Source organism: Sinocyclocheilus rhinocerous, unplaced genomic scaffold (genome assembly GCF_001515625.1).
Source record: "Sinocyclocheilus rhinocerous isolate Xijiao unplaced genomic scaffold, SAMN03320098_v1.1 scaffold400, whole genome shotgun sequence".
NCBI classification, from domain to species: domain Eukaryota; kingdom Metazoa; phylum Chordata; class Actinopteri; order Cypriniformes; family Cyprinidae; genus Sinocyclocheilus; species Sinocyclocheilus rhinocerous.
In genome coordinates this window covers 839,571-851,123 of record NW_015666595.1, presented here as the reverse complement: position 1 = coordinate 851,123, position 11,553 = coordinate 839,571, and the positions used below count along the sequence as shown (strand labels likewise).

General features: G+C 43.8%; 1 protein-coding gene across 1 annotated transcript in view; it reads right to left on the bottom strand.

The window, feature by feature from the left end:
- Positions 1-744: 744 nt before the first annotated feature.
- The window catches only part of LOC107732977 (staphylococcal nuclease domain-containing protein 1-like), a 191,768-nt gene continuing 180,959 nt past the window's right edge, over positions 745-11,553 (bottom strand). Inside the window, exons 24-25 of the mRNA XM_016544462.1 lie at positions 3,472-3,516; positions 745-1,652 (exon numbers count right to left, since the gene is read on the bottom strand). Of these exons, the coding sequence (XP_016399948.1) occupies positions 1,587-1,652; positions 3,472-3,516 (111 nt within the window). The 3' untranslated portion in view covers positions 745-1,586. The remainder of the gene's footprint in view (positions 1,653-3,471; positions 3,517-11,553) is intronic.

Here is an 11,553-nt window from a genome sequence, read left to right as displayed (position 1 = left end):
TTGCAGGTATAAATTACATTTTAAAATATATTTTCTACATTTTATAATATGACCAAATAAATGCAGCCTAAAAGACTTTTAGCAAACATCTTACCAAGCCCAAACTTTTGAATGGTGGTAGTGTATGTGGGTATAAGACAACAAATTCTACTTATATAGTGACTGTATTAAAGGGATAGTTCAACTGAAAATGATAATTCTGTCATCATTTACTCACCCTCAAGTAGTCTCAAACCAGTATGAGTTTCTTTCTTCTGTTTAATACAAATCATGATATTTTTCACTTTCTGGTCCCCGTAGACTTTCATAGTATATATATATATTTTTTTCATATTATGGAAGTCAATGAGAACCAGAAACTGTTTGGTTATGCACATTCTTCAAAATATTTTCTTTTGTATTATGCAGAAGAAAGAAATTTATACAAGTTTGGAACAAGTTGAGGGTGAGTAAATTATGACAATTTTCATTTTTGAGTGATCACTCACTTTAACTTATTAATTGTATTTCGTCAGTATTAAGCGTGAATTAATACCAAATCAATGAAATTACCAGAAATAATTTTTCTCAGTTTCAGCACTTGGTGTAGTTACTGTGTTTTGCCTTTGTATTGTAGTAACTATAGTGTTTTTTTCTTCTTCTAATGTTCTTCATGTGGCTCTAAATGACACCAAACTGTGCAGTAAATGTTCAAAGAAAGGAACTCAGCATCACCACAACCCTCAAATCCAGCCAGACAACATGGCACTTTGCTCATTTTTATTTATCAGATTTAAATACAATGACAGGGTCTACCTCAGAAGGAAATAAATTCAAACACTGTTTCTGTATGGCGGGCAAGAGCGGGAAAAGAAGAAACGATGACCGTTGAGTAAACCTCACAGAGTAGGCCGAGAGAAGCTTGTAAAGGTGCTGGCAGCAGTTCTTTTGCCACAGAAAAAGAGAAAACACACATCCTATACAAACGCCCAGAAATGTCACTGAACACTCGGATCACATCAGAGAGAGAGAGACAAAAATACGCTCAGTAAGTTCACTTGGTTACTTTTGATCTAACTTCAAAATATCCATATATATTATATACTGAAATATAGAATCTCATGATTAAGGAGGCGTTTTCTCAGCAAGCTGTTGAGTTCATGGTTGCTCTGTGCATCCCCCTCACTTCTTTAAATGTCTTGCCCCAAAATATAGAAATCTGATTGGGCAGATCAGGTTTGCTAGGATGGGGTTTGACAGCTGGTGATTGGCTAAAAATTTACATGAAAAAGATGATTGGCTAACATGTCAAAATTTAAGATTAAGGTAAGTACGTTGGTCCTATTTGAAGCAGCTACAGGTAGAGTTATCTGTAGCCTACTCACTTAAAAAAAAATAATAAGAAGAAAATGATAAGAAACAAAGCCCTTGGGCAGAAGAGAGGATATGCACAGAGTATTAAAAAAAGTAAAAAAAAAACGAGAGAGGCAAATGTTCAACATTAGAAAAAAATAAGAGCATACTGATGTTTTGTTTTTCATGATTTTAGTTTTTTTGTGTTCTCTGCGAATACATCTCGTCTTCCACAAGGTCTTTGGAACGACGACTTAGCGGCGGAACCCGAACTCATCCGCGTCATCATCACGGAAATCTCCATAACGCCAAATGTTGAGCTGCAAATATAACGGAAAATTCATCAATTAAAGATAGAGTTAAAATATAGCTCTAATCCGTACACATTTAAAAAAAAATTTCAATTACTTACAACTAAAATTAATTCAGATTTCAAATGCAGTTTGGAGACTTTCATTGTGGCTTTGCTGAAGCTAGGCTGACGAAATAGTATTAAATTCACACTTTATATACGTGTATTTCAAGCACTGTACTCGTGCATATATGAGACTTTTATTGATCCTGCATTGAAAGCATCATAGATTATAATGAAGACAAATCCTCAAAGCAGCAGATCTTTGATGTTTTAGATGGGCTTCTTCTGTGCAAGCTGACATGTAGGGTAAAAAGCATTGAAATAACTGTTGAAAGGAAAAAAATATAAATAACTGCAATGAAACATTAATAAGCAGCAAAATGGGGCTTTAAGTCATTTGACAGCACTGATTCACCATCATTAAATTCTGATAAGCATTTCTGCCCTTGTATCTGTGAGGCGCAGATGGCCAGCGTGTAGACAGGATCATTAAAACACGAGCCGGTCTCTAACATCATCACACCTCAGTAATAACGAGGCGAATGGTCGTTTACGGTGCTCTTTAACTCTAGTCCTTTCACATCCAGTCACGCGTGAAGGCTTTACCTCTAACAAATTCCATCGCAGCCCTTTTATTTTACATCGGTTTTGCCACATAAAACAGCAAAATGTTTTATTTGTGCGATAGTGAATCGTTTCGGCTTCAGAGATTCTTAGGGAAGATGGGAAATCATTTTGTGTGTCATAAAGAGGCTTTTAGGTTTTCTCTCCATTTCTATCATCGGTGTGCATGTGGCTGTTAACTCGGAGAGAATTAAGCTAATTAATATCTATGATAATTAGCGCCATCGTTAGCAGGGACATCATCATCAAGCTCTTGGGTTGGCATGGTTCTCTCTTCTGATCGAGTCTTGTTAAACAGCCATTGGCCTGTCATATGGAGCATGTTTTAGTCAAAAGATTGTTCGATGTGCACCACGCTACACAAAAGTGGCTGTTACAGGTAACGATGCTGGATGTGTGAGCCAAAGCCAGTTCTGAAAACAAAACAAAATTCCTCATTGTTAGTTAATGTTATTGCATTTACTAATGTTAACTAATGGGTTGGTTGGTTGATGTTTTTATGTCATGTCAGTTTTCTGTTTTCATTACAAGTTGAAATAGTATGAGAGAACTTTAAAACCTATCTCAGGTTTTTAAAGTACATTTAGATAAAAATTCTAAAATGGATTCAGGTTTGAATCTGTTCAAAATTCCTTCAAAAGTGTTTGAAGAGTAATACAATTTCCTAAAAGACTTTAAACCACCACAATTTAATAAAATATTTAAAACAAAGACTCTGGCATGAAGAGCATATTGGTGAATCTTCATTTGAATTTGAGTTCTTAACTTCATTATGAACTCGTGTCATTCTGGAATGTCCTATTTGGCATTATGCATATATGAGCTTATCAGTGATTGCTGAAAATAAAGATGCAACTTTTACCCACAGCAGGGTTAATTTCATACACTGATCTCATTCCTTTTGCCACTTGTTAATTGCGCAAGATACTGCGGTACGTTTTAAGATCTGAGGGTGGTATGAAACACCTTTCAACATCTGTGGGTAGTGCTTCTTTAGCAGCAGCGTCCGCTTGTTTGGTAACTAATGGGACCTTATCTAAGTGCTATCTATAAATAAATAAATTGCTGCAAAATAGTGTGGCTGACCAATCAGAATTTAGAGCTGTGCGATAAAAAGGAAAGAATTAAAGAGGATGAGAGTTTAAAATTGCAGCTCTTACCCTGGCACTCTTGGCAGATTCTTGGCCATTCAGATATTCAGTCACCTATAAAAAAAATAAATAAAAAAGAGTGCATTTAGACAGAGAAAGGCGTAGTGTTGTGTTTAACTTCTTTAACATACCCAACCAACATCCTTCAGCATCTTCAACAAAATAAATCACACACATAGGACATTATGGAGGACAGAGATTGCTTTAAAAATTGACAGCATTTTCCGGCATTGATGCAGTGCGGAATCCACATCAGTCAATCACAGTAAGTGCACCTAGTTTAGAAGATGTTTTAACAGGCCTTCATCTTATTGAGTCGTTCCCTGATCATCAGGGTGGTGATCGGAGCTGTATGCTTACAGAGTATATGTTCAATAATAAGTGAAAGTGTGGGTGGTTACAGCCACTAGACAGTCTGTGTGTCTCCTGCTTTCTTTCTCTTCCTGCAGCCCACAAAGAGCTGCATCACAGACACAGGCCTGAATAACACTAAACATATCGACCGCTTCTGCCACAGCAAGTATTGAGAGTCACTGACTGAGGCATAGATGAGTCAGAGAGCGAGATTGTCTTCGTTTCCGGTTCAGAGCAGTATTGGCAATATCGTTCGAAAGCTGGAAAGGTCTGTGTTTTCTGAAGTACCAGGTACGGATGAGATCACAGCCGAGGATTTAATGCACAAAGATGGCAGATGTTAAAAAGCGTAAGGTGCGCTCTTTTAGCTGTGTGTTTGCATGTGGGGGCTGTTATTTCGAGGGGGTTAATTGGCTGGCCGAGGAACAGGCGATTTAGTGCTTTAGGACATGCATGAAAAGATGGCGAGGTACATCTGGATTCTGCAGCTGCAGGCGGCAGAGAAAAGTGCAGCTAACGCAGCCTCCATCCATCAAGCGTCCGACGCCCCATGACATGCAACACCGCACCTCGCGCACCACGTTCACACACACCATCATCAGCAGTTTCACACACTACAGAGGGGCTAAAAATCCCGTGCTGCTTCAAAGACGCAACATTAGAGCTGTGCTGATACCATCATGTATGACAATTCATCAGCATTTCAAGATTAGGGATGCACAGATATTAATAATACTGCTAAACTGATAATTATTACTGATAAATGGCTGATATGAAAAATGTACATTTAGATTAAAATTTACAGTTTCCATTAGAGCATGGCGCTAGCAATGGCAAGGTCATGGGTTTGATTCCTAGGGAATGCATGTACTGATATAATGTATACTTTGAAGGCAATGCAAGTCGCTTTGGATAAAAGCATCTGCCAAATGCATAAATGTAAATAATATAATATTTTGCTAAAATTATTTAAAAATAAAATTATTTTAAATGCCTCACGTGAAGGTATCACAGTATTATGATGCACAGTATAAACAATGGATATTGTAATATTGACCATTTTAAGTCCAATAACTGATATAGTTCTTGTGCATCCTTAATCAAGATATCATCCTATTATTATCTTCCAATCAATAGTATTATCTTGACGCATTGGCACACATTAATTGTCAAACATGTATCACCATGCGTACTGTATCTTGTTGTAATAGGTGTGTGATATGAACAAAATGTTTTCACAATGACAGACCAATCACGACAGTGATGCAGAAGTCCCGCCTCCCTATATATATATATCACTGCATAATGGTCCCTACCTCATTCTCCACATATCTCTTCCCCGTGCTGCTGCAAGGAGGGAAGTGTGGTGAGATACCTCACTCATGTTATCAGAGAACCGGGGTTACGCGAGTAAACTAAAGTTCTCTTTCAAACATACATTCGGTATCTCACTATGGGATATAGACAACTCCTGTATTGCAGATAGTGTTTTTTTTTTTTTTTACACACTTAGGATGGAAGGAGCCAACAACGGCTTTGTAACATCCAGCCTATAAAATCTGACAAAAGTGTGTGGTGATGCCCAGCTCAACGCCGCACAAATGTCTTGAATTGAAACGCCCTTAAACAACGCCCACGAGGTGGCCACGCCTCGGGTACTATGAGCCCTCAGCCCCTCCGGAGGACTAAGACCCATGCTCTTATAACCCAATATAATAGCTTCCACTACCCAGTGGGACAGGCGCTGACGAGAAATAGGTTTACCCTTATGAGAATCAGCCCATGAAACAAATAACTGATTACTCTTCCGCAAGAGCTTTCGTTCTGTTTACATAGCAACACAACGCACGGACAGGGCACAAACAGTGAAGCCGCTCTTCTTCTGGTGACGAAAAGGGCGGCGGATGAAAAGCCAATAAAACCACTTGATTACAGGCTAGAGCTGACTCGCTCACTTTAGGCATGAACGCTGGATTAGTTTTGAGAGACACTCTCGAGTAATCCATAGCGAACTGCATACAGGAGTTATGTACCGACAAAGCATGAAGTTCACTAACCCGCTTAGCAGATGAAAGAGCCAGTAATAATGCGGTCTTTAGCGAAAGGAGCTTCAGATCGCTGCTGTCTATAGGTTCAAAAGGTGTACGAGATCCCGAGAGGACCACAGACAGATCCCACGGTGGAATCAGTGGTTGTAACACCCTGTTCAAACGCCGCGCACCCCTCATAAACATGCATACCAGCGGGTATCGACCCATAGTGTTATTGTCAATCCCCACATGACACGCAGAAATTGCCGCGAGATACACCTTAACGGTAGAAAAAGCTCTGCCTTTATCCAAAAGTTCTTGCAGAAAACATAACACATCTGCGACAGAGCAGAGAAACGGAACAATGAGCTTATGCGCGCACCATTGCTCGAAAACATTCCATTTCCTATCGTAAGCAGAGCGCGTCGAGGCAGCCCTCACGTTCTGAATTGTCTCGATCACCCTCGGAGGCAACCCAGTAGCATTTAAGTTTAACCTCTCACGGGCCAAGCCCAAAGAGCAAGGCGCACCGTCCCTCGCCAGCGAGAAGAACAGAGGGCCGTTTAACACGTCCCAGGCTGACGCTCACAAGTCCGAGGTAAGTATACAGCCCGCTGTTAACTCTCCCACCACCTCTACTCCGTGTGTTTCCCTGCACAGGCCAAATATTGTAGAAACTTAATTTGCTGTAAAGTTGCTTTGCAATGATTTGTATCGTGAAAAGCGCTGTACAAATAAACTTGAATTGAATTGAATTGAAAGGGCATTGAGTGTTTTCATGCGATGCGAAGAGATCTACGGCAGCGCGGCCGAATCTCCTCCACAACTGGCCCACTACCTGAGGGAAGAGTGTCCATTCTCCGTACCGAGGATTCCCCCTGGACAGGAGATCCACCCCTGCATTCATTATTCCCGGGAGGTGCGTTGCCTGTAATGAATGAAAGTGTTTCCTGCCCCACACAATCAGTTTCTGTGCCAGACTGTGAAGCTGAGGAGAGCGTGTACCCCCTTGGCGATTTATATATGCCACCGTGGTCGTGTTGTCTGATCAGAACATGGTGGTTCCGCAGAATCTGCACAAAATGTTTCAAAGTTAGAAACAGTTAAACAGTTCTAGGTAATTTATGTGCGCACTCTGCAGCGAGATGGGCCATTTCCCTTTCGCTATTCTGCCCTCGCACACTGCACCCCAACCTGAAATTGACGCATCTGTTGTTACCACCTTCCTCATGGAAACTGCACCCAGCGGAGTCCCTGATTCGAGGAACGAGCGGTTTCTCCAATGATGGAGAGCACGCATGCAAAGTGGTGACACCATCACTCTGCGGTTGAGGTGGCGTTTTGGACATAAGTGTTGTGCCGCTGTCCAATTCTGAAACTCTCTCATTCGCAACAGTCCCAAAGGAATAACCAAGACTGTCGTGGCCATCAGCCCCAGAAGGCGTAAACACAGTCTGAATGGGACTTTGTTCCCTTTTTGAAAAAGGGATAGACAGCTGCGAATTGACCTGATGCGCTCCTCTGACAGAAATGCTTGATACCGATCTGAGTTCAGTCTGAGGCTTAGATAGACTATCTCCTGTGTGGGCACCAGGCAGCTTTTTGTCTCGTTTATCTTGAAGCCTAAGCTCTCCAAATGAGACAAGCATCTTAATGTCTGTCTCCGCTTGCTGCCGTGACGGAGCGCAGAGGAGTAGATCGTCCAAATAAGCTGACACTCTGCGACCCGCTGTTCTCAGCGGTGATAGAGCCGCTTTTATACACTTGCTGAACGTTCGAGCTAATGAGCGCCCGAACGGAACGGTCATAAACTCGTAGGCTGTGCCCTGATGTGCCGGGTAGATGTCTATATGGAAATATGCGTCTTCCAGATCGACTGAGGTGAACCAGTCTTTCTCGCGAATAAAATGTGACAGCGCTTTGAATGTGGCCATTTTGAACTTGTATTTTCTGAGGCGTTTGTTGAGGTTCAGCAAATCCAGAATGGGACGGAGACCTCCCCCTCTCTTGGGAATTACAAAGTACCGAGAGTAAAAGCCGGCGGCAACATTCGAATTGCTCTTTTCCTTAATAAAGAGGCTATTTCTTCCTCTAAAACTTGAGCTGACTCCCCTTCTGTGGCTGACATCAACACACTGTTGAACACTGGTGGTTTTACAGCAAACTGCAGGAGATAACCCTTCAGTATCGTAGATAAAACCCAGGGGTGTACTGCGCATGTGCGCCAGCTCTCCGTGTGAGCAGCGAGCGGACCGCAGCGGCTCTCGCCCACTAATGGCGCGGGGGAGCTGGGGATTGCAGCTCTGAATTGAGTAATTTTGGTTTTGTGCGTGTTTTAATTTTCAAACCTTGCTGTGCCCTTGGCCCACTGCCTGGATGCATAGGGAATTTTTTTATTTTTACACCACACATATTCTCTTGTGAACTGCCCTCTACCCTTTCCGGCAACTCCATGGGTGGAGGGGGGAGAACTTCTTTGTGGGGCACTGGTGCCAACTCCACACCTGAACTGGTCAAAAGAGAACTTTTTGACATTTCCTTGAACAGTTCCTGAGTCCAACGCCTTCTTTTGGCGGGAGGGGAAGAAAATAACCACTCTTTTTGAGGGAGAATAACCACAGATACTCCACGAGTGCTGTTGCTCGTCCCCTCGTCCAGAACATGAGGACGGGTTAGAATGCCCAGTGTTTCTTCCCTCCCTGAGGGTTCGCCGGTCTGTGTCTAGCCGCCGCTGCTGCAAAAAAGGAAGGTTTTCTCTTTGGCTGTGCTGGCTTAGGCTATGCCTCAGTCTGCTGAGGCTGGGGAGGTCTGGGGCTCCAAAGCCGGCTGACCACTTCTCACTTCTTCCCATGTTCTGTTCAAAGCCTCACCCTCCTGCTTCCTCAGATCACATCGCTGGCGCATAGCAGTGACTGATGCTCCGAAAAGGGCTTTGGGCTCAACCGAGGCATCCAGGAAATCAGCTTTCTCTCTGTCAGATAGTCCTGAAAGTCCCAGCCAGAGAGCCCGCTCGCCCACCACTGCTAAGCCCATGCTGCGGCCGCAGCTCTGGACTGCCCCCCTGGAGGTTCTCAGGTTGAGATCGGCAATAACACAGATCTCTTCCCAGAGAGCTGGGTTTGGGACCCAGCATCCATTTGTCTCCCCATCTCCTCCATGAGCTCTGCTTGATAAGCAGTGAGGAGAGATGTAGCATTCAGAGCCCTCACTGCCAGAGCAGAGGAACGATAGGTTTTCTGAAAAACTGAGGCTACGCTCCGTATGTCCTGGCAGTGAAGCTGAGGCAGAAGAAAAAGCTGCTCTGCGATTAGGGTTAAGATGATGTGCCACTGACAGCTCAATAGAAGGGGGATTTGACATCCCTAGCTCCTCCATGTTGTGCACATCCAGTCTGGAAAACCGCATTCACAGGAACCCTGTGTGAAAAGGGTTTGTCCCAGAAATGCTTCATTTCTGAAGCACACGCGGGGACTGCAGGAATTACCGTTTTAACAACCGGGGCACTCGACGGCAGTCACCACCTGCTGCGACGACCATTCAATAGGAAGTTTTGCAGCCGCCATCCTGCACATTTCGATCAGGTCGAGCTCCACTTGAGCCGAGGCCGGGGACTCTTCGCTTAACGCGCTTGCCGGACGGGAGGGCATCGGTGGTAGGATTGCGTCGTCATCATCATCATCCTCTCCGTCCTCCTCTAACAGACAAGCGATCGCTTCATCGTCATCCTCCTCCTCCTCTCTTCCCTCTGACAAGATCGGGAAAAGAGGGGGAAGTTCGGGGGAGACTTCATCCATAAACTCGCCCCAACTGCATGACACAGGTGGCTGTTTGGCCGACATGGTCAACGGAGAAAGAGAGGGGTCTCCTTTATTAGCAGCCGCCACCCACACTCTTCTCTCCAGAACCCTTGACGGGAGAAGGGAACAGTGCGGATATCACTCGGGGTTCACAAGTGCTGCTTGAGTGTGTCTCACCCCCAGGCATACAATACATAAGGGATGAGAATCCCTGCTTGAAATACTTGCTCCGCATGCACAAGGACGCGAGGCATCTTTCCCCGTCGCGGCCCCACTTGCGGAACTAATAGTCATGTCCATTCTTTATCAAGCAGCTAAGCTCACCACAACATGTCGCTTAGAAAAAAAAAAGACAGACAAGAGAATTCGTCATAACACGTTAATTTGCTTGTTTGTCCTTAACAATAGTTTCCACCTTGACAGTGAAAAACACCCGCTCTCAGAAAAAGCCGTGTTTGGCGACGTACCTTGACAGCTCGTCTAAGAACAGTTAAGCAGCTAATCCTGAAAAGAGGGCAACCTAGAATTCAGCTTCCAAAAGATCTTCACGGGGAAGAGAACGAGAATGAGAATGAGGTAGGGACCATTATGCAGTGATATATATAGGGAGGCTGGACTCCCACATCACTGTCGTGATTGGTCTGTCAACTGACAGACGTGGTGTAATTGGTGCTTCCAGGATTGGTCACGCCCAAGGCGATTCCCATAGTGAGATACCGAACGAATGTTTGAAAGAGAACACACTATAATATCCAGTAATGCAGGCAGCCTGAAAATCAAAGCATTCATAGACAGAGCCGCACAGCATTCGAAGAGAACAGTTTGGACAGACAGAGTACAGAGATTAAACAACAGAAAGACGCTGGAGCTGAAATGGCTTCTCTGTCCCAGATCAACCCTGTGTTCAATCCACAGGGCACAGGAATGAAATAGGGTTTTTAGGCAGTGATGCGTGTCATTCAGCATGTGTACTGGCCCGTTTGTGTGAATGAGTGTGTGTTTGATACTAGAGGAGCAGTAAATTCCCCATTCTAAGCTTAGCTAACTTCCACTGGTTAATGGAGCTGTCAGGAGAGGCAAGATAGGATATGACTGGACATGGGGTAGCCTATAAGTGCAAGCCAACATATACCTGACTGGAGTCAGGTAAACTAATTATACTTGGGTTCCTGAGAAATCACAGAACAGTGTCAACAATACATTTCCGCGCTGAATGATTCTGTGCGTGCGTGATGTACGAGCTACTGTCTGTAGCCTGTGTGTGAGTTACAGTGCAGCAGCGCATTAGATTAGAACGGCGATTAAAGGTGCAATAGGTGATTGTCTTCAGAAACATTTTTTGTTATGCTGGTTAAAAGTCTCTTCACATTCCGTGTATTTGTCTGTATTTATATATTCTGTGGAAGGCGTAGGACCAAGAAATTTTCGTCCAATCAAAACGCTCGGTCCGAGCGTTTTAATTGGCTTTCCTACCTGCCTGTCAACGTATGTATTAGCATACCTCTGCGCACCTGGTTCGCGCAGACAAGCTACGTCATCAGTGCGTTCACGCACGCTGTGCAGACAGAGCGAGAATGGCAGACAAACATCAACAACCCGATCTTCCTTCCTGGTATTGTAGTACTTTTAAAGTGTTCTCACCGGTGAATGAAACATGATGTAGCCCAGCGGTTCCCAATCAGTCCTCGCGCCCGCTCTGCATATTTTGCATGTCTCACCTAGTTAACACACCCGATTCAGATAACCAGCTTGTTAGAAGAGCTACGTGCATGAGCTGTGTTCCGATCGATATGATCCCTACACAGTGTTCATTGCTCCCTACTCCCTGAGTGGGGGAAATCCGTTGAAATTTACTTCACTTCGGAACATGGGCTGGAATTGGGAACCGCTGATGTAGCCTATTGTAGTAA